The following is a 23,577-nucleotide window of genomic DNA, read 5'->3' on the forward strand; positions in this document are numbered from 1 at the left end:
AAATAACATCACATTTCTTCCTCCTATCCTGATTACTTAGGCTCCCCTCCATCCGTGTCCACTCAGAACATGATTTTTGAGCAGAGACAAAAGTAGTGCATGCAGGACTTTAGTCTCCGCTAAAAAATCATGTTCTGAGCGGGCACGGAACGGACCCCATTATTGTCTATGGGGTCCTTAGGCTCCGTTACGCTCAGTTAGGTGTGTCAGTTATCTGCAGAATCCGTCCTTTCCGTTCTCCTGCTCCTTAATGGAGCTGGAGAACGGAAAGGAGAAACGGTGATGTGTGAACGAGCCCTTACTTATATTGCACAAAAATAAAAAGTTGCACATATTTGAACGAAAAAGCCTTCAAGTTCAACAGGCTTCTTAACGGTAAACTGTTAAAGGGAACTTGACACCTGTCATCAACTTTATGCTGCCCAAACGAACAGCAGCATAAAGTAGAGACAGGTGAGTTGATTTCATCAGTCTGCCTAGTTTAAAAGTAAGTGGTTGCCCGAGAACCACCATCACATTAATTGCTGACTGGGCCTGGAAAAGAGTCCCGGCCACCTGAGAAGAGTCCTGGTTATTCATGAATTCCTGCTCTCCTGCCCACCTGCTGATGACTGACAGGCTTCTACCTAGTTTTCTCCCTTTCTGTCTAGGAGAGAACTGCCAATCATCAGCAGATGGGCGGGGAGAGCAGGAGATTAGGAATAACCAGGACTCTTCTCAGGTAGATCTGACTCTTTTCAAGGCCTGGGCTGCAGTGATTATGATGCTGGTTCTCAGCAACCACTTACTTTTAGTTAATGAGAGACACACCGCTGAAATCAGAATTTTTGTCATTATTTTATGCTGCTGTCAGTGAGGTCAGCATAAAGGTGATGACAGGACAGGTTCCCTTTGAATATATAACAAATTGCAAACTTGCAAATCAATATCGAGTGCGACTGAACATCAGCCTTGCGTGCCGTCACTACATTTAATATCTCCTTATTGGTCCAGAGGACCTGAGCGAGCGTTACTTTCGCACACTCACTGAATAGTTTTATTAAAATTCTACTTTATTGATATATCCTTTAAAATTACTTCGTGTTAGACAAGGAACTCAAAAATGTGATTAAAATTACTCAGGGAGGCCACGTCCCTTCCCTATAACCTGAACTCCCTGAGTAATTTTAATCACATTTTTAAATTCCTTGTCTAACACGAAGTGATTTTAAAGGATATATCAATATCAATAAAGTAGAATTTCAATAAAACTATTCAGTGAGGGTGCGAAAGTAACGCTCAGGTCCTCTGGAGTCGCCAATAAGGAGATAATAAATACAGGAGTATAGCGTTGCACGCCTCCTGAGGGGTCCTGTCATTACATAAAGCACTTCAGCCAAGGTTTTTCGCCAGGAACACAAGTTTGTCCACAGTCTCGGGCTTCAGTGCAGATCGGTGGCATGTTACTATATTGCCACTGGTGCTGAATGCCCTTTCTGAAGGGGCACTTGTGGCAGGAATGCAAATATATTTCTTGGCTAGGCTTGCCACCCTGGGAAAATTAGCCTGGTGCAACCTCCACCACTCCAGTGGGTCAGCTTCTCCTTCTACATCCAGTGCCTGCAGGTAACTCTTAAGCTCAATTTTAATCGCTTCTCTGTCAGTGAGGGCAGCTGGGCCAGGCTGAGCAGATGCATTTTTTAAAAAGCTGCCCAGACTTCGTTTACTCCTCTTGGGTTCTCTCTGGGCTTCTCCAGCAGCTCCTGTGCTTGTGTGTGATGGTGATGATGACTCTGTGGCAGACACAGCTTGCGTCTCTAGCAGTGCCTGAATTTCTGCTGCTGCCTTTGTGAAGATGAACTCTCTTCGGTCATCTGCTATATATGATGATCTGAAGCGTGGGTCGACCAAGGAGGCCATATCCAGGAGGTCATCAGTTGCAACGTCCGAGTACTTCTCATTTAAATACTTGAGGATGGCTGTCTTCATGTCCTTCGTCAGTTCTGTGTCAATGTCGTCATCAGCTAGAGGAAGAACTGTGGTGTTTAGAAGGTGGAGCACAGGTTTGACATTCGACACACTCACATACTCTTCTCCAGACAGAGCATCTGTAAACTCCAACAGGGGACTGAGGGTCTTGTTCATCGATTCTAACACATCAATGTCCTGCCAAGTTGGTACCAGGTGCCTGGTTTTCCGGTCTGCTTTCAGGACCTGTGATATGGCCTTCTCTTGTTCGAGCAGCCGCTGAATCATCTGCTGTCGAGACCCCCATCTTGTTGGTGTTTCAGTGATGAGGCGGTGAGGAGGCAGGTTTAGCTCAGCCTGGGCATTAGCCATTTCTCTCTTCCTTTTCCAAGCGTAAGAAAAGGCACTCACTATTTTCTTGCATTTGCCAATGGCATGTTCAACACGGGCGTCTTTCACACTTCTCTCTAAGGACAAAATTGGAAGATATCATTAGCACATCAACCCCAGTGCATAATGTAACTAGTCTAGGACTAAAAGAAACGTTTACCTACCTATGGCGAGGTGGAGCCTGTGACCAAAGCACTGCAGTCTTGTCCAGCCGTTAATTTCCACTGCTTTCACAATATTTGCGCCATTGTCGGTGGTTATGCAGACTTGTAACTCTTCTTTAAGTCCCCATGACTCGAGCGCTTCCTTCAATCCCTGAGATATCAGTTCACCCGTATGATCCTCGGGAAAATAAGATGTCTGTAGGCATCTGCTGCACAACTTCCACTCGTCATTGATGAAGTGGATTGTGAGACTAATGTAAGGCTCCATTGTGCGACTTGACCACAAGTCCGTAGTAGTTGCATAGTATTTTATGCTCCGGAGTTCGTTCTTTACTTGCTCACGGACTTTGTCATACAGTTTGGGCATTTCAGTTTGGCTAAAGTATTTGCGGCTAGGTACCTCGTAACGTGGATCGAGTGTCTTAATCATGTTCTGAAAGCCGCGTTTCTCCACTGTAAGAAACGGCACCATGTCCTTACACAGGTATAGGGTAATGGCATTTGTAATATCAATCCACCGCCGATTTTTTTTTTGTCATACGGAGTGCCTTTAGAAAATGCTTTCATAATATCGGTCTGCTGGTGGGCAGGGCCACCTTTTTTTCTTTCCACTAGACTGGCCGTTTGTGGAGGAGGGCGCAGTTTTTGGCTATCTTGGTATTCCAAAGGGTGCTTCATTTTGAGGTGATGAAACAAATTGGTTGTATTCCCTCTCTTTGCTATTGTCGCCCGGCAAACTTTGCAGATTATATTTTTCTGCTCCACATCAGACTTCTTAAACCCAAACCAGGTCTATATGACAGACGTCGCACCGGTCTTCTTTATGAGCACCTCCTCCTCTTCCTCCTCCCCACATGCTGTAAGCTCCTCCATGAAGTTGATCAAAACAGGCACAACTTAAGTTGATCTTGATGACATATAGGGCGCCTGCAGGAAACGATTATTTTAGCAATCGAGTACTCGTCTCTAATAAGACAAACCGTCTCTTAAACTATTGCTAACGTATTGCTAATTGCTTTTTAAAAACAATATTTTTATGTGGTAATAGTATAGCAAATCATCAGCCCCATGCCATTTGCTGTCAGTCAGCGTCAGACAGACCCATGGCATTTGCCAATTGCCATCATCAGACATGTCCCCCAGAGCCAGTGCCATCAGCCCCATGGCATTTGCCATCATCTATCAGACTGTGTGATGATGGCAAATGCCATGGGGCTAATCTGATGGCACTGGCTCACTGCTGGGGGACACATGTCTGATGGCAAATGCCACATGGGGCTTAACTGATGGCACTGGCTCACTGCTGGGTGACATGTCTGATGACGGCAAATGCCATGGGCATGGGGCTAATCTGATGGCACTGGCTGACTGCTGGGGACGCATGTCTGATGGCAAATGCCACATGGGGCTAATCTGATGGCACTGGCTGACTGCTGGGGACACATGTCTGATGGCAAATGCCACATGGGGCTAATCTGATGGCACTGGCTGACTCCTGGGGACACATGTCTGATGGCAAATGCCACATGGGGCTAATCTGATGGCACTGGCTGACTGTTGGGGACACATGTCTGATGGCAAATGCCACATGGGGCTAATCTGATGGCACTGGCTGACTGCTGGGGACACATGTCTGATGGCAAATGCCACATGGGGCTAATCTGATGGCACTGGCTGACTGCTGGGGATACATGTCTGATGGCAAATGCCACATGGGGCTAATCTGATGGCACTGGCTGACTCCTGGGGACACATGTCTGATGGCAAATGCCATGGGCATGGGGCTAATCTGATGGCACTGGCTGACTGCTGGGGACACATGTCTGATGGCAAATGCCACATGGGGCTAATCTGATGGCACTGGCTGACTGCTGGGGACACATGTCTGATGGCAAATGCCACATGGGGCTAATCTGATGGCACTGGCTGACTGCTGGGGACGCAGTGAGTCAGTGCCATCACACTTGAGCTCAACCCCATGTGGCATTTGCCATCAGACATGTGTCCCCCAGCAGTGAGCCAGTGCCATCAGATAATGTGGCATTTGCCATCATCAGACTTCATGTGTCTCCTCCCCTGCTATACATTCAGAGAGCATGGTCTCAGACTCTCAGTGCTATCATAAGATGATCACTGCATGACTGCAGCATCAGCCCCCATGGCCATCCATTCCTTATCCACTCCCCCCCCCCCCCCCCTCCGATCCTCCAGCGTCCCCCTCCGATCCTCCAGCGTCCCCCTCCCGATCCTCCAGCGTCCCCCTCCCGATCCTCCAGCGGCCAGCGTCCCCATCCCGATCCTCCAGCAAGAGTCCCAGACAGTCCCCCTACAAGAGCGAGAGCAGCTGTTATAAAACTTACCTTTCCTGCAGGGTGCTCGGCAGCGGCTGGCTAATGGAGTCCGCGGGCGGTGTGGCGTCTTCTTCCAGCACTGGCGGGACCTCACTGACGTCACACACAGCGTCAGCAAAGCGGCCTGACGCTGTGCGCACGCCGGCCCTGGCCAGTACAGCGGTATTGCGGAGTCGGGAGGCCAAAAGAAGCTTCTGGGTAATGATTCAGGTGGTCATATCGCACTACGGCGATATGGGCGATATGGCGAAAATCCATATCGTGGCCCAAATTTATATCGCATATCGCCTATACCGCCCACCCCTAGCTTGACATATAAGGAGCAATTAGGAAACCATGATGTAAGGGATTCTACTAGCTAACCATATATGTCTGTTAAAATGCTAAATTTAGGATACAATATACACCTCAATGGAGAGTCAGACTATAAAGAAGGCTTCATCTTTTGACTAGAGCAGAGCATTCTTGAACGGACACCTGTTGCTCTCAACACACACAGACTCACACATACATGTTACTTTGGGGAAATAAGCTTTTTCACTTATTTTAATTGTTTAATTGCTTGTTAACTTTCAAGACTTATTTGCTGTGCTATATTTTTCTGTTTCTAAACTTTGTAACTTTCTTTTTATGAGAATTAAATCCTTCTAATTTTTATCTTTCATCACGAACTTTGCGCATTTTGTTGGGCTCCTTCTAAAGCATTTCTTGAAAAATAGAGAAATGCTGGACGTTATTCTACATTCACATAGCCATATAGGGTTTTACCATTCTGTTGGGTTTTTAATTCACGACATTCGATATGAGATGAAACTGATCGGTTACTTTCATTCTACAGGTCAGTACAAATCTGGCGATACCTTTTTTAATGATATAATAAATCTGCATACGGGTGACTCTCCTTGTATTATCAGCCGTGAGCTGTGCAGGGAGCTCTGTGCAGCCCTAGTTGAAATGTCTCTAGGAGTTCAGATCCACAGCACAGACTCGACTTCAAACTTGCGAGACTGCTGGAAGCGGGAGCACAAGATGCCGAAACCCAAGCCACGCCCCCCCCCTCTGCCGGGTAGTGTGAAGGGCGGTTCTTAAGCCAGCAGACGTCTGCAGCATGTGTCTGCTGTGTATAGCAGAAATAAGCCAATTGGAATATTTCTAAAGTCCAGAGTAAGTAAAATAGAAAAAAAGCAGAAGTGATTACAATGATGGATAACTTATAGATATTCTTACGGTCTTCTTCCTTCACTTGTAACCTAGAAGGGTCCCATGTCTAGAATTCTTAGCTAGACTTCTGGCCAAGCATCAGCCAAGGGATACTGTACTTGGACGCAAAGCTTCAGTCTGCCCGCAGGGGATTCTCAACTAGATGGTACCTATAGTACCTCTTTTATACTGATTATCTTCGCTAGCATATGTGTAAGTAATTCAGCGATGGTGGGCATTCATGATAGTTTCCCCTAAAGCTTGCATCCATACTCTTCCTGGGATTGTGACTGATTAGTGGTTCACTTGATTGTTCTAGCTATATGGAGTGCTAATTGAAGGGTTAAATAGAATAAGCTATATGATCTGTATGAATGACAGGATGTTGGGTGACATCATACTAGAGGGTGAATGTACTGTATTTTTTGCCCCATAAGACACACTACCCCCCTCAAAAAAGTGGGGGAAAAGTGCCCCTGCGTCTTATGGGGCGAATGGTGGCAATTTACATCGCAATATGCGATTGTATTAGGGAGAAGGGGCTGTAGTAGGCGGGCAGTGCAGGCACTGTACTCTGTCCCCGCCGCTCAGTATGTACTGTATTATACGTAGTGTCAATCATAATATCTAAACTGAATGATGCGCACCCCCTGTGCTTACCGGTACACATGTCATGCTCCTGTAGTAAGCACTAGCAGCTAGCAGGCAGGCCGGGCGGCCGTAACTCACTGAGGTCACGTGCCTGCTTCGCCTACTTCATTCATAAAGTAGGCAGAGCAGGCACGTGACCTCAGTGAGTTACGGCCGCCCGGCCTGCCTGCTAGCTGCTAGTGCTTACTAAAGGAGCTTGACATGTGTACCGGTAAGAGCAGGGGGAGCGCATCATTATTCAGTTTAGATATTATGATTAACACTACGTATAATACAGTACATACTGAGCGGCAGGGACAGTACAGTGCCTGCACTGCCCGCCGCTCTCCCCGCCTACTACAGTCCCTCCCGGGGAATCTGTGGATGGCATTATGATGGTGGGGGAATCTGTGGATGGCATTATGATGGTGGGGGGAATCTGTGGATGGCATTATGATGGTGGGGGGAATCTGTGGATGGCATTATGATGGTGGGGGGAATCTGTGGATGGCATTATGATGGTGGGGGGAATCTGTGGATGGCATTATGATGGTGGGGGGAATCTGTGGATGGCATTATGATGGTGGGGGGAATCTGTGGATGGCATTATGATGGTGGGGGGAATCTGTGGATGGCATTATGATGGTGGGGGGAATCTGTGGATGGCACACATAGCAGTGCCATCCACAGATCCCCCCCCCCCCCCCACCGTCATAATGCCATCCACAGATCCCCACCCCACCGTCATGATGCCATCCACAGAACCCCCCACCCCATAACAGTGCATCATCCACAGAGCCCCCATAATAGTGTCATGCACAGACCGCCATTAGTTCAAACCCACCAAAAGCACACCTTTTGGTTAAAAATATTTTTTTCTTATTTTCCTCCTCAAAAACCTAGGTGCGTCTTATAGGGCGAAAAATACGGTATTTACATTAGCCTTATTTCCATATAAGGAATTGTTTCTACTCGGCACCATTGTATATGTGAACCACATCTGTTTCCTGTATGTATAAGAAGCCGTATTCTCAAAATAAAATCAGAGCTGTTTCTAGTGAGACCTCATTTGGAGTATTGTGCGCAGTACTGGAGACCATATCTCCAGAAGGATATTGATACTTTGGAGAGAGTTCAGAGAAGAGCTACTAAACTAGTACATGGATTGCAGGATAAAACTTACCAGGAAAGATTAAAGGACCTTAACATGTATAGCTTGGAAGAAAGACGAGACAGAGGGGATATGATAGAAACTTTTAAATACATGAAGGGAATCAACAAGGTAAAAGAGGAGAGAATATTTAAAAGAAAAACTGCTACAAGAGGACATAGTTTTAAATTAGAGGGGCAAAGGTTTAAAAGTAATATCAGGAAGTATTACTTTACTGAGAGAGTAGTGGATGCATGGAATAGCCTTCCTGCAGAGGTGGTAGCTGCAAATACAGTGAAGGAGTTTAAGCATGCATGGGATAGGCATAAGGCCATCCTTCATATAAGATAGGGCCAAGGGGCTATCCATAGTATTCAGTATATTGGGCAGACTAGATGGGCCAAATGGTTCTTATCTGCCGACACATTCTATGTTTACTGTGTGTGCGTGTCATTGACATAGCTCTCCAGGCGCCTGTCATTGGGGATGAAGGAGGAATCGGGGTGCATACAGAAGCAGATCCCTTTCACTAATATATGCCCCACTGCAGTGTGTTCTCCCCATTGCCTTGATTTACAATAAATGACCTTTCACCTGGTCTCTAAAAGACCCCTTGTGTATAATATTGTTCCCTGAAATGAATTGTCTTCCCTTCTGCCTGTCTGTTACCATACTTAAACTCCATTGAGTGAGGCCAAAAGTAACTTGAGGTTTCTTTCACCTGAAAAATGGGTATTAAGCTGGCTGACATTAGCGATGTGCTTATATCAGCTGAACAGAACTATATTAGTGCCATCTCACTGCCTGAAGCCTTTATTGAGAAAAACAAACTTTTAGAATATGCTAATTGGCATCTAAGAGCAGGGGGGCTCCTAGAGGCTCCGTTTGCCCACCTCTTGACGCCCTTATTCTCTTGATTGACAGGGCCAGGGCAGCGCTGCTCTCCTCCCGCCGGCCGGGTCTGCAGTGTAAATCTCGCACCGTTCAGTAATACTGAACGGCGCAGTGAGGAAGCCAGCAACCACCGAGCATCCTTCTCTCACTGCGCCGAATACTGAACGGTGCGAGATTTACACTCTATTTGAAATACCTTTCCACCAAGGATTGGTAAGCGGCATTCTGTGGTAAAGAACTGGGAGTAGACAATTGCGTTTGTGGTTTAAAGTGAAACTTGACTGGCAGGAACACATGTTGCTGTCTACAAATTTTGTTGTAAAGCATCTGATCACAAGACTGTTGTTACAGGATGGCCTTCTGGACCCAGTAAACTCTTTTTTTTTCAGTTAAAGCCTTTCTTTAATCTTTAACCCCTTAAGGACACAGCCTTTTTACACCTTAAGACCAGGCCATTTTTTGCAAATCTGACCAGAGTCCCTTTAAGTGTTGATAACTTTAAAACGCTTTGACTTATCCAGGCCGTTCTGAGATTGTTTTTTCGTCACATATTGTACTTCATGACACTAATAAAATGAAGTCAAAAAAAAATTTTTTTGCACCAAAAAATACCTAATTAAACAAAAATTTGGAAAAATTTGCAAATTTCAAGGTTTCAGTTTCTCTACTTCTATAATACATAGTAATACCCCCAAAAATTGTGATGACTTTACATTCCCCATATGTCTACTTCATGTTTGAATTGTTTTGGGAATGATATTTTATTTTTTGGGGATGTTATAAGGCTTAGAAGTTTAGAAGCAAATTTTTCAGAAATTTACAAAAACTCAATTTTTAGGGACCAGTTCAGGTCTCAAGTCACTTTGCGAGGCTTGCATAATAGAAACCACCCAAAAATGACCCCATCTAAGAAACTACACCCCTCAAGGTATTCAAAACTGATTTTGCATACGTTGTTAACCCTTTAGGTGTTGCACAAGAGTTATTGGCAAATGGGGAGGAAATTTGAGAATTTCATTTTTTTGTCTAATTTTTCATTTTAACCTATTTTTTCCACTAACAAAGCAAGGGTTAACAGCCAAACAAGACAATCTTTATTGCCCTGACTCTGCTGTTTACAGAAACACCAAATATGTGGCCGTAAACTACTGTACGGCCACACAGCGGGGCGTAGAGTGAAAGGTGCGCCGTTTGGTTTTTGGAAGGCTGATTTTTATGGACTGTTTTATTTACACCATGTCCCATTTGAAGCCCCCCTGATGCACCCCTAGAGGAGAAACTCCCTAAAAGTGACCCCATCTAAGAAACTACACCCCTCAAGGTATTCAAAACTGATTTTACATATGTCGTCAACCCTTTAGGTGTTGCACAAAAGTTATTGGCAAATGGCGATGAAATTTGAGAATTTCATTTTTTTTTGCCTAATTTTCCATTTTAACCCATTTTTTCCACTAACAAAGCAAGGGTTAACAGCCAAACAAGACTGTATCTTTATTGCCCTGATCTGCTGTTTACAGAAACACCCCATATGTGGCCGTAAACTACTGTACGGCCACACAGCGGGGTGTAGAGTGAAAGGTGCGCCGTTTGGTTTTTGGAGGGCTGAGATTGCTGGACTGTTTTTTTGACACCATGTCCCATTTGAAGCCCCCCTGATGCACCCCTAGAGTAGAAACTCCATAAAAGTGACCCCATCTAAGAAACTACACCCCTCAAGGTATTCAAAACTGATTTTACAAACTTTGTTAACCCTTTAGGTGTTGCACAAGATTTAATGGAAAATAGAGATACAATTTCAAAATTTCACTTTTTTGGCAGATTTTCCATTTAAATATTTTTTTTCCAGTTACAAAGCAAGGGTTAACAGCCAAACAAAACTCATTATTTATGGCCCTGATTCTGTAGTTTACAGAAACACCCCATATGTGGTCGTAAACCGCTGTATGGGCACATGGCAGGGCGCAGAAGGAAAGGAATGCCATACGGTTTTTGGAAGGCAGATTTTGCTGGACTGGTTTTTTTGACACTCTGTCCCATTTGAAGCCCCCCTGATGCACCCCTAGAGTAGAAACTCCAAAAAAGTGACCCCATTTTAGAAAGTACGGGATAGGGTGGCAGTTTTGTTGGTACTAGTTTAGGGTACATATGATTTTTGGTTGCTCTATATTACACTTTTTGTGCGGCAAGGTAACAAGAAATAGCTTTTTTGGCACCGTTTTTTTTTTTTTTTGTTATTTACAACATTCATCTGACAGGTTATATCATGTGGTAATTTTATAGAGCAGGTAGTCACGGACGCGGCGATACCTAATATGTATACAATTTTTTTTATTTATGTAAGTTTTACACAATGATTTCATTTTTAAAACAAAAAAAATGTTTGTCTCCATAGTCTAAGAGCCATAGTTTTTTCAGTTTATGGGCGATTATCTTAAGTAGGGTCTTATTTTTTGCGGGATTAGATGACTGTTTGGCATCTATTTTGGGGTGCATATGACTTTGATTGCTTGCTATTACACTTTTTGTGACGTAAGATGACAAAAAATGGCTTTTTTTACACCGTTTTTATTTTTTTACGGTGGTCATCTGAGGGGTTAGATCATGTGATATTTTTATAGAGCCGGTCGATACGGACGCGGCGATACCTAATATGTATACTTTTTTTTTTATTTATGTAAGTTTTACACAATGATTTCATTTTTGAAACAAAAAAAATCATGTTTTAGTGTTTCCATAGTCTAAGAGCCATAGTTATTTCAGTTTTTGGGCGATTATCTTGGGTAGGGTATGATTTTTGCGGGATGAGATGACTGTTTGATTGTTACAATTTTGGCGTACATGCGACTTTTTTGATCACTTTTATTACCTTTTTTGGGAAGTAAGGTGGGCAAAATTTCAATTTCATCATAGTTTTTTATTTTTATGGCGTTCACCGTTCGGGTAAAGTAACATGACCGTAACATGACCGTTTTATAGATCAGGTCGTTACGGACGCGGCGATACCAAACATGTGTAGGGAATTTTATTTTTTTCATTTTTAATCAGTGATAAATGTGTTTTTTGATTTTTACTTTTTTTTCACTTTTATTCACTTTTTATTTTTTACCTAGACCCACTTGGTCCTTGAAGATCCAGTGGGTCTGATGTCTGTATAATACAGTACAATATATATTGTACTGTACTGTATTTCACTCACACTTTGTCTGAACAGATCTCTGCCTTTAGCACAGATCTGTTCAGCACCATGGACAGCAGGATGCCTGAGACGGCGTCCTGTTGCCATGGGAAGGGTAAGGAGGGGATCTGTCGGTGGGCTGTCTGGGAGCTCTCTCTCTCCCATCGGGGGGCTGCAAAGGCACTGTCTGGGAGCTCCCTCTTACTGTTAACTTTTTCCATACAGCGGTCCATACAGACCGCTGTATGGAAACTGTTAAACGGCTGACATCGCATCGCAGATGTCAGCCGTTTATACCAGGGTGCCAGCAATGTGCTGGCACCCTGGTATACCCACTAACCACCAACGATCATTCAAGGGGAGGCGGGCGGGGGATCGCGATCCCGCAACCCTCCCCCTGCACCTCCCACCGGGCTAAAATCACTTAGGGGTGCAGGGGGGGGGGGGGGGTATACAGATCTATTTTGGACATTATAAAGTTTCTGATCCTCGCGGTCAGGGACCGCGGGGATCAGAAACTGCAAAAAGCGCATCAAACCGCAGGTCTGAATTGACCTGCGGTTTGTTGCGATCGCTGACATGGGGGGGTCACGGGACCCCCCCGCACATTTAGCCTAGGTGCCTGCTCAATGATTTGAGCAGGCACCTTGTTCCGATCACTGCCGGCCGGGCGGCAGTGATCGGAACAACGTCATGTGTCCTTAAGAGGTTAAAGGAGCCACTCAAAGGCACGTAACAAAGGGGGGGGGGGTAGCAGAGAGCAATGTGGACACCCCCTTTAAATTTGTGATTTTAGCCAAGTGTGTACCAGTAGATGTAGAGACTTGCCACTGCTGTAGATGAAACATTTGCAGTGGATTGTTCTCATCTGTCCCAAGGTTCAGATCATCCTACGAATGGTGTGTTTGCCAGGACTGTTGGAGGGCACACTGCTGCTGTGTTCTAAAGTCGTTTAGATACGCTTCACTGCTGTAGGTTTGCTTGAAATAACCTGTGTGTGGCAGATGCCAAAAATAACATTTCCACCATGTATGCACAATGCCAATGCGATGGAGGAAGCATAATGCTGTGGCACTCCAGCTCGTGAAACTACAACTTTCATGTGAAGGGTTGTTAGCAGTCTGGTTAGGTGTGGTAGACATGTCTGCTTGTATAAAACACTGACTACAGTAGGTAGAAAAACCTTTTGTGTTGTACACTGCTCAAAAAAATAAAGGGAACACAAAAATAACACATCCTAGATCTGAATTAATTAAATATTCTTCTGAAATACTTTGTTCTTTACATAGTTGAATGTGCTGACAACAAAATCACACAAAAATAAAAAAATGGAAATCAAATTTTTCAACCCATGGAGGTCTGGATTTGGAGTCACACTCAAAATTAAAGTGGAAAAACACACTACAAGCTGATCCAACTTTGATGTAATGTCCTTTAAAACAAGTCAAATGAGGCTCAGTAATGTGTGTGGCCTCCACGTGCCTGTATGACCTCCCTACAACGCCTGTGCATGCTCCTGATGAGGTGGCGGACGGTCTTCTGAGGGATCTCCTCCCAGAACTGGACTAAAGCATCTGCCAACTCCTGGAAAGTCTGTGGTGCAACGTGACGGTGGATAGAGCGAGACATGATGTCCCAGATGTGCTCAATTGGATTCAGGTCTGGGGAACGGGCGGGCCAGTCCATAGCATCAATGCCTTTGTCTTGCAGGAACTGCTGACACAATCCAGCCACATGAGGTCTAGCATTGTCTTGCATTAGGAGGAACCCAGGGCCAACCGCATCAGCATATGGTCTCACAAGGGGTCTGAGGATCTCATCTCGGTACCTAATGGCAGTCAGGCTACCTCTGGTGAGCACATGGAGGGCTGTGCGGCCCTCCAAAGAAATGCCACCCCACACCATTACTGACCCAATGCCAAACCGGTCATGCTGGAGGATGTTGCAGGCAGCAGAACGTTCTCCACGGCGTCTCCAGACTCTGTCACATGTGCTCAGTGTCAACCTGCTTTCATCTGTGAAGAGCACAGGGCGCCAGTGGCGAATTTGCCAATCTTGGTGTTCTCTGGCAAATGCCAAACGTCCTGCACGGTGTTGGGCTGTAAGCACAACCCCCACCTGTGGACGTCGGGCCCTCATATCACCCTCATGGAGTCTGTTTCTGACCGTTTGAGCAGACACATGCACATTTGTGGCCTGCTGGAGGTCATTTTGCAGGGCTCTGGCAGTGCTCCTCCTGTTCCTCCTTGCACAAAGGCGGAGGTAGCGGTCCTGCTGCTGGATTGTTGCCCTCCTACGGCCTCCTCCACGTCTCCTGATGTACTGGCCTGTCTCCTGGTAGCGCCTCCATGCTCTGGACACTACGCTGACAGACACAGCAAACCTTCTTGCCACAGCTCGCATTGATGTGCCATCCTGGATAAGCTGCACTACCTGAGCCACTTGTGTGGGTTGTAGACTCCGTCTCATGCTACCACTAGAGTGAAAGCACCGCCAGCATTCAAAAGTGACCAAAACATCAGCCAGGAAGCATAGGAACTGAGAAGTGGTCTGTGGTCACCACCTGCAGAACCACTCCTTTATTGGGGGTGTCTTGCTAATTGCCTATAATTTCCACCTGTTGTCTATCCCATTTGCACAACAGCATGTGAAATTGATTGTCACTCAGTGTTGCTTCCTAAGTGGACAGTTTAATTTCACAGAAGTGTGATTGACTTGGAGTTACATTGTGTTGTTTAAGTGTTCCCTTTATTTTTTTGAGCAGTGTATTTGAACTCCACCTGCGCGTTAGATCTTATGGTGTTTAGCACAAAGGAGGGAAATTTATCATGGGCTATTTGCCACCAGAAAGTTGCAGGTTTCTGCACAAGCATTATTTACGCCTAAATTTTTTAACTTTTTTTTTTTTTTTTTTCACTCCACTCTGTCCACTTAGGCTACTTTCACACTGGCGTTTTGGCTTTCCGTTTGTGAGATCCGTTCAGGGCTCTCACAAGTGCTCCAAAACGGATCAGTTTTGCCCTAATGCATTCTGCATGGAAAAGGATCCGCTCAGAATGCATCAGTTTGGCTCCTATCAGTCTCCATTCCGCTTTTGTGTCCATCTGATGAAACTGAGTCAAACTGATCTGTTCTGACACACAATGTAAGACTATGGGAAAACGGATCCGTCCTCAATTGACTTTCAATGGTGTTCAAGACGGACCCGTTTTGGCTCTGTTAAAGATATTTTTTTTTGTCTTATTTAACAGGTATAGGAGCTACAAAGGCTACTTTCACACTCTTTTGGTGTGGCTCCATCATGGATCTGCACGGGCGGATCCGTTCAGATAATACAACCGTCTGCATCCATTTAGAACGGATCCGTTTGTATTATCTTTCATAGCCAAGACGGATCCGTCTTGAACACCATTGAAAGTCAATTGTGTGTCAGAACGGATCCGTGCCCATTGACTTGCATTGTGTGCCAGGATGGATCCGTTTGGCTCAGTTTAGTCAGACGGACACCAAAACGCTGCAAGCAGCATTTTGGTGTCCGCCTCCAAAGCGGAATGGAGACTGAACAGAGCCAAACTGATGCATTCTGAGCGGATCCTTTCCCATTCAGAATGCATTATAGCAAAACTGATCCGTTTTGGACCGTTTGTGAGAGCCCTGAACGGATCTCACAAACGGAAACCAAAGCGGCAGTGTGAAAGTAGCCAAAGTCTCTTTTAAACTTTTCAGATGGCTCCATACCATCCATGAGACAGTATCCATTATTGGAGGTGAGCAATCAACTTGTGATGGTGCCAATTGCTAAACCGGTGGAGGTAAAATTAGACCCTGCAAGGACAACGCATTACTTTTTGTGGCCACACTCCCCTTGCAGCCTTTTAGGATGTGACCTCTTGACCAAAATAGGAGCAACAGTACCTTTTGTATGCTGAAGGATTAACTGTAGAAATTCCACAAATGACAAATATCCGAGAGGGAAGTGATAACTTATACATGCCTAACCTGATATGTGGACCCAAATTTATTGTGAAGTAGTTAGTTTTTGTTTTGTTTCCCCCCCCCTATCTTTAGAACACATTTGTATCTCCACCTCGAATTTTGCAGACTATTTAGAAGATGAGGACAGAAGAGATCAAGAGCCTGGGTGGGGGGAGGGAGTTCGGCACATTCCATAAGTTCTGTGTGAAAGACCTGGTTATAGCAAGGAATGCCTGGAGCTACTGCTATTAAAGCTGTAGGATTGGACTGTAATAGAACCCTGAAGTCTGAGATCTTATATAACACTATTTTGACTTTTCTGTTGGCTTTCCCACTAAGCAGAATTAACATTTCTGGAGGTTTTACACAACCACAACACCCAGTAAGTGGTTTCACCCAATCTATACTTTGCGCAAGAGCATCTGCTTTTAATCTCTCACGGAGTTAGATTTATTCTGTTGATTCAGATGAGTGCTGAGTACACGCTCTGCTTTTCCATTCCTCTGCCACTAGAGTGTAGCAAAACCATGAAAACTAGTTGCACTTTTTGTTAATGGGCAATTGTGCTTGGGCACAAAGTTTTTTTTTATTTATTTTTTTTATTTTGTTACCCATGCATATGTTATCGCCATTTTACTCCGAACCTATATGAGTAACTTCCTCTTCCGAGCGAATGAGACCTTTGGAATGACCCGAGAGCAGATGTTCTCTGTTTAAGTATTTTACACTCCTGTATGTTGTTCCTCCAAAAATTCATCCGCATTGAGTATTTGTGGTGCGCAAATTTATTTTTTTTTTTCATATATAAACGTTAGCAGAGATGTGTATAAAGCGATGGTTATGTCCTTCAGTAACCTTCTTCCTTAGCAAAGATCTTGAGAGAAGTAGAGCTCATACACTGTCCATGGGCAAACCTGGATATAAACAAACTAAATGCTGGCCCACTTTGTATTTTTTATTTTTTTTTAATTAATGTTTATTATTATTTATTAGAAAAGTATACAAGACATGCACAAAGCATAACCAAAGCAAATATACAATCAGACAGTACCTTTTGACCATCAAAAGTAGAAAGTTTAAGGCCCCGGCCGTACATGTACGGCGCTGGTGGATGTGACATGAGGACCAGCGCCGTACATGTACAGCAGGCTGATCGGCTGGCTGTGCCCGCCCGATCAGCAGCACGGACCTGGCAGTCACTGACAGCCAGGCTCCTGCTGCATACGCCAACATCGGTGAAAACACCGATGCCGGCGTGTTAACCCCTTTTTATGCCATGATCAAAGCTGTCCGCGCCATGCGGATGTTACGGGTGCCCTACGCTTCCCCATCGGGTCCCTGCACTGCAGTGGCGGGGACACTATGGCAGAGAAGGCAAGCCCGATGCCTTCCATAGGCATTGGAGCTTGTCTTCTACGGAAGCCTGTGAGATCCAGCCCTTAGGCTGGGTCTCACAGGCAGGCTGTCATCATAAAAGCGGACAGCCAATGCATTACAATACAGGTTGTATTGTAATGCATTGCAGAGGGGATCAAACCCTAGAAGTTGAAGTCCCAGAGTGGGACAAAAATAAGTGTTTTTTCATAATAATAAAAAAAATGTTTAGAGTAAAAAAAAAATAAAAAATACACAATTGTAAAAAAAAAAAAAAATTGGTATTGCCACGTCTGACGACCGGCTCTACAAAAATATTGCATGATCCACTCCCTCACCTGAACGCTGTAGAAAAAAGAAAATTAAAAACTGTGCTGAAACCATAATTATTTTTTTTTTGTCACCTTACATCACAAAAAGTGCAACACCAAGCGATCAAAAAAGGTGTATGCCCCCCCCCCCCCCCCCCAAAATGGTACCAAACCATCACCTCATGAGCCCCCTACATAAAACAATGGCTTTCAGAATATGGAGACACTAAAAATCTTTTTTTTTTTTTTTTTTTAATGCTTTATTATGTAAAACAGAAACAAACAGCCAAAAAAAGTTATTCTATTTGGTATTTTTGCATCCGTAACAACCTGCTCTATAAAAATACCACATGGTCCAACCTGTCAGATAAACATTGTAATAAACCCAATAATAAAAATGGTGCCAAAACATTTATTTTAATTTTTTTTTCTCCTTTAGGTATCGCCGCATCCGTATCGACCGGCTCCATAAAAATACCACATGACCTAACCTCTCAGGTGAACACCATAAAAAAATTAAATAAAAATGGTGTAAAAAAAAGCAATTTTTTTTTTGTCACTTTACATCACAAAAAGTGTAATACCAAGCGATCAAAAAGTTATATGCACCATAAAATAGTACCAATCAAACCGGCATCTCATACCGAAAAAAAATAATTATACCCTACATAAGATAGTCGCCCAAAAAATAAAAAAAAGCTATGGCTTTCAGAATATGGACACTAAAATATATATTTTTTAATGCTTTATTATATAAAACTGAAACAGCCAAAATATTTGGTATTGTCGCGTCAGCAACAACCTGCCATATCTATATACATGATCTAACCTGTCAGATGAACATTGTAAATAACAAAAAATACAAACTGTGCCAAAACAGCTATTTTTTGTTACCTTGCCTCACAAAGTGTAATATAGAGAAACCAAAAATCATATGTACCCTAAATTAGTACCAACAAAACTGACACCTTATCCCATAGTTTCCAAAATGGGGTCACTTTTGGAATTTCTACTCTAGGGGGTGCATCAGGGGGTCTTCAAATGTGACATGGCAACTTAAAATTATTCCAGTGAAATATGCCTTCTAAAAACCATATGGCGTTCCTTTCCTTCTGCGCCCTGCTGTGTGCCCGTACAGCAGTTTACAACCACCTATGGGGTGTTTCTGTAAACTACAGAATCAGGGCAATAAATATTGTTTTGTTTGGCTGTTAACCCTTGCTTTGTTACTGGAAAAATGGATTAAAATGAAAATCTGCCAAAAAAGTGAAATTCTGAAATTTCTTAATTTTCCTTTAATTGTTGTGAAACACGCCTAAAAAGTTAACGGTTTGTAAAAATCAGTTTTGAATACCTTGCGAAGTGTAGTTTCTAAAATGGGGCCATTTATGGGTGGTTTCTATTATGTAAGCATCACAAAGTGACTTCAGACCTGAACTGGTCCTTTAAAAATTGGGTTTTGGAAAATTTGTCTTTAAAAATCAAGATTTGCTTCTAAGCCTTCTAACGTCCCAAAAAAGAAAGTGTCCTTTACAAAATGATCCAAACATGAAGTAGACATATAGGAAATATAAAGTAATAACTATTTTTCCAAATTTCTGGTAAATTTTTATTTTTCTAAATAAAAATGAAATATTTTGACTCAAATTTACCACTGCCATGAAGTACAATGTGACAGTGTCTCAGAATGGGTTGGATAAGTAAAGGAATTTTAAAGTTATTACCACATAAAGTGACACATGTCAGATTTGCAAAAAAATGGCCTGGTCCTTAAGGTGAAAAATGGTAGGGTCCTGAAAGGGTTAATCATTTTCAGCCCAAACATAAACTAACCAGACATTGCATGTGTGGGCACCAAAGTAATGTCATAAGAGAGAGGTTACTTCTGGTCTATATCAACACAGACAGTAGTATAGAAAAAAATTCCCAGCGACAATAAGAACAATAATGGGAAGGGGGCAGAGAAGAAAGGCAGAGAGCCAAAGGTCCCAAGCCAGTGACAGAGATCCCCAACCAAGGCCCCCAGAACAAAATTTGGTGCCTCTTATTTCAGATATTTGTGAAGTAAGTATAATAAAAATAATCCACTTTGCCTTGCCCGCTGAGGGGGTGACACTGGTGTGGTTTAGCATTTAGGGGGCATGGTCTAAAATGCACTCCTATTTTGCCACAAAACGGACACAAAGTAAGCCAACCACTTGATGTCTAGCCGAGCGCCAAACTTGTCACCCTCCTGAGCTACTGTGGTAATTTTGGCGGGTCTTTATATTGCCAAAGTTTACACTGCATTTTAGCCAGGTTTAGTAAATCTGCCCTACTCTGTAGATTGTCCATAAGCTGTACTCCCATGGACTGGATCCTCAAAGAACCGATGTACTGTTTAGAGTACACACTGAGCACGGTGTTCATTGTACCAGAGTTCTTGACAGGTGCTCAAGTGTTTACTTAAAGGGTCTGCTTAAGACAGATTCTTTATTAGGACCGTTTACAATCCCTGTTGATTGGAGAGAGAGATCATGCACATACCTATAGCATAGTTACAGTAATCCACTACCTTCTATATATGAGAGCCTGATGTTGTTCCTGTAGTTTGGTTATAATGATAGGTGCTGATGTTTTGACTGAAAGGAATGCTCAGGAGGCCAAACAAAGGTTGAAAATGGATGAAAAACAAATTATATCCCATCTCCCCTGATAACGTAAAGGCAGCGTTCATGTAACTTGATACTGTAAGGAGAAGCTTGATGTTTCCCAAATGCTCTTTGTATTTGAGATTGTGCAGCAACTAAATTGTTGGGGAAATAATGGAAAGTTGCTTCATGTATGTTAAAGGTTGGCAATTTTCTTTTTATAAATTGCACTTTATTTGGGGTTAAAGTAAGTTATTTTTAATTGCTCTTAACTTTCAGATTATTATTTTTTTCTCTACAAAGTAGTTTATGTATGCTGTCTGTCAGTCATGTTGCTGTTCTGATGGCCGGATGTTTAGCCCTTATTTCTGAATTCCTAACAGCTCATACATCCTCATTATAGTGAAATGTTTATCAAATGATAAAAATATGGCTTAAATGAGTGTTCTCATTGCAGAGAGCCCTGCTGTCGTCATACTTTTTGAGTGTGCTTTCCCTAGCAGGGACCTAGGGAGGCTTCTCTGGTTTAGGGTTATCATTTCAGTGTGGTATGTTTTCATTGTATTAATTTTATAATTGTTCCAATATTTTTTTATTTTATTTTTTACCCTGAACTCTGCAGTACACTATGCTTTTCCATCCTGCAAAGCCCAACAAAAAACTTTTTTTTTTTTTTTTTTTTTTTAAGCAATGAAACTATGGCCAGTCATAAGTCAGAGTAAAAATTTAAGTGAAGACTAACTGAAATGTACCTATATACAATGCATTTGGAAAGTCTTTAGACTTTCACTTTTTTACATTTTCTCATATTTTTAACCCCTCATTCTGCGCTAAATACCCCATAATGAAATTTTTTTATCCAGACTGTTAGCAAAGATTTCTAATTGATTGAAAAAGAAAAACTAAAATCTTGCGCTGATAGAAGTATTCAGACTCTTTACTCAGTACTTAGTTGAAGCACCTTTGGCAGCAAATACATCCTCTAGCTGTCTTGGGTATGATACCGCAAGGTTTGTACACCTGGATTTGGGGATTTTCTGTCATTTTTTTTATTCCCCCTCAAGCTCTGTCAGGTTGGATGGGGAACCATCGGTGCACCTCCATTTTCAGGTCTCCTGAGATGTTCAAAGTCAGAGCTACTGAAGAACATTATCAGAGTTGTCAATAAGCCACTCCTGTGTTGTCTTGGCTGTGTGCTTAAAGGGAGTCTGTCACCAGATTTTGACCTTATAGACCGCTTACATAGCGCTCTAGCATAGCAGTCTATGATTCTAATGGTACCTTTGATGTTTTCTTGTGAAGTTCCCCCAAGGCAAAAACTGACTTTTATTCATATGTAAATTTAGGGCTCGCAAGTGCCCAGGGCGGCGTTCACCTCGTTGGAGCCCAGGCTGTTCTGCCTCTTTTCGTCATATCCCCGCCCCAGCCTCTTCCTCTGCCCGCCCAGCTCTTCCTTAGCGTCCTCCTTCTCTGCAGCTAGATCCGGCGCCTGCGCTATCAATTGCTTGGCTGGGGCATGCGCCAGCACGGCAGCGCACGGCGAAAGGCCGCCAAACTAAAAGTACTGCATGTCCGGCGGCCTCTCACCGCGAACTGCCGTACTGCGCCAGAGCTCTGCCCGTCCCCATTATAGTCAATGGGGACGGAGCGGCGGCACGGCGAAACAGCGGAATTACTGATCCGACAGGGTGAACAGCCTGTCGGATCCGTCCTGCCGCAAGTGTGAAAGTACCCTTACATAAAATGAGACACTCTGCAAACCTGATGGTCAGGAATATATACATTAGATACGTGAGGTATAGCAAAAGAAAAATGCTATTTAGACACATGCCAAGTACTGCCCTGGCCCCTTTATTTACATGTAGTTGCAGAGAAGTGGGGGCATGTAACAACATTCTGTGATGGTTTTTCTCATGAATATTTGGGGGATGTTGCCTAAGACTTCCTTTCCCCTCCCCCTGCTGCTCTTAGATGACACAGATGGCTCTTCTCCTGCTGCAGCTCTTCCAAGTAGTTGTCTGTGTGAGGTCAGTATTCTTTCTCCTGTGTGCTCTCCTGGGCATTTACACCTTGCTGCTTCTATTCATGAAAACTGTTGTGGCATTGCACCAGCAAGCTCTGCCCACTTTTCAGACATCAGTACTGATGCTCCATGCACATGACTGGTCCTTACTCGCTGGCAAGCTAGCCTCTATGGGGATGCCATCTGCATGAACTGGACCACTGTTAGCTAAGGATGGATGGAGCTAAGCCTTTGCACAGATCAGATCAGACTTCAGTGATGTTCAGGGTACAGAGGCAGGACTGCTCCCTCCTGTAGCCCAGGTGGACGCTCTGCTAACTAGTAGAATGGGGTCGCTGTAGAAGTTAAACACGTTACTTTTTTAGATAGAAACAAAGGTACATCAGGTATCCTGGAAGGTTTGGATCTCTGCTCTCTAGCAGTGTTCCTCAACTCCAGTTCTCAGGGCCCACCTACCGGTCATGTTTTTAGGATTTCCTTAGTATTGAGCAGGTGATATAATTAGTGTCAATGCCTTAGGACTTACCATAGGTGTTCATTCTGTGGGATATTCTCAAATCCTGACTGGTAGGTGGGCCCTCTGGAGTTGGGGAACTCTGCTCTAGCACGTACCGTTCCTGAGAGATTCCCCCCCAAAAAATGCATTTGCCAATAGAAGCCTGGTCACATGACCCTTATCAGCCAATAGAAGTTCTCAGGCCCTTAGACTCCACATACACACAGTTTTACACTAGGTTTCCATAACAACCCAGCCATTTTTCTTCACTGCTGTAGGTCAGCTTTAAAGGGGCAGGGCGCTGTGGATGACATTAAGGGAGCGGAGTGCTGTGGAGGTCACAGTTCAGGGGGCAGGTAGGGTGCCCATTCAGGCCACCCTCAAAAGACTGACTTTAAAAATCCCAACCCAGGTCCTGCTTAGCCTGATTGTTAGGCCGTGCCCCCTCCCACTCCACAGCCAACGGGGAATTAAAAAAAATGAAGGTAAAAATTTCAACTTCTTTCAGCTGCATGGGTGGAAGGGAGGGCGACTTTACCCATGCAGCTCACGCTCAGTGCTGCTGTCTGTGAGTGAGTGGTTTAAAAGGACATCCTTGTGTCCGTCCAGGCCCTGTGCTGGACGGAGGACAGGGAGTCTGAAAGCTGGACTATCAGGCATTAAACCGGACCTAGGGGCGGGCTGCTGTGGAGGTCTCTGTTAAGGGGACGGGCTGCCTGTTAACAAGACTGTGGAGGTCACTGATATAGTGGATACTGTCTATCTGTATCTAAGGAGATCTGAAAAATCCCACCCAAATATATTTATTAATATACCTTTCGATAATGGGAGTAACTGGGAGTTTGAGGTGGATACAATACCTTAAAA

At 43.9% G+C, this 23,577-nt stretch overlaps 2 protein-coding genes across 2 annotated transcripts in view; one reads left to right on the forward strand and one right to left on the reverse strand.

Annotated features, from left to right (window-relative positions):
- The window catches only part of RESF1 (retroelement silencing factor 1), a 55,365-nt gene that overhangs the window by 18,656 nt on the left and 13,132 nt on the right, over positions 1 to 23,577 (forward strand). The gene's annotated exons all lie outside the window — the stretch shown is intronic.
- On the reverse strand, positions 1,372 to 2,986 carry LOC121003295 (E3 SUMO-protein ligase ZBED1-like). The gene is made up of 2 exons (XM_040435061.1): positions 2,502 to 2,986; positions 1,372 to 2,414 (listed from the first exon to the last, which is right to left on the reverse strand). Exons 1-2 carry the CDS (start codon positions 2,971 to 2,973, stop codon positions 1,372 to 1,374), a joined length of 1,515 nt encoding a protein of 504 aa, XP_040290995.1. The 5' UTR covers positions 2,974 to 2,986.

Source organism: Bufo bufo, chromosome 1, assembly GCF_905171765.1.
Source record: "Bufo bufo chromosome 1, aBufBuf1.1, whole genome shotgun sequence".
NCBI lineage: Eukaryota > Metazoa > Chordata > Amphibia > Anura > Bufonidae > Bufo > Bufo bufo.

What these genes read in the sequence shown, in the direction of transcription:
- LOC121003295 (XM_040435061.1), bottom strand. Translation starts at nt 2,973, where the DNA reads ATGGTGCCGTTTCTTACAGTGGAGAAACGCGGCTTTCAGAACATGATT. An exon ending in CAGGCTCCACCTCGCCATAG is followed by an intron (nt 2,415 to 2,501) that starts GTAGGTAAACGT and finishes TTTTGTCCTTAG; the next exon opens with AGAGAAGTGTGAAAGACGCC.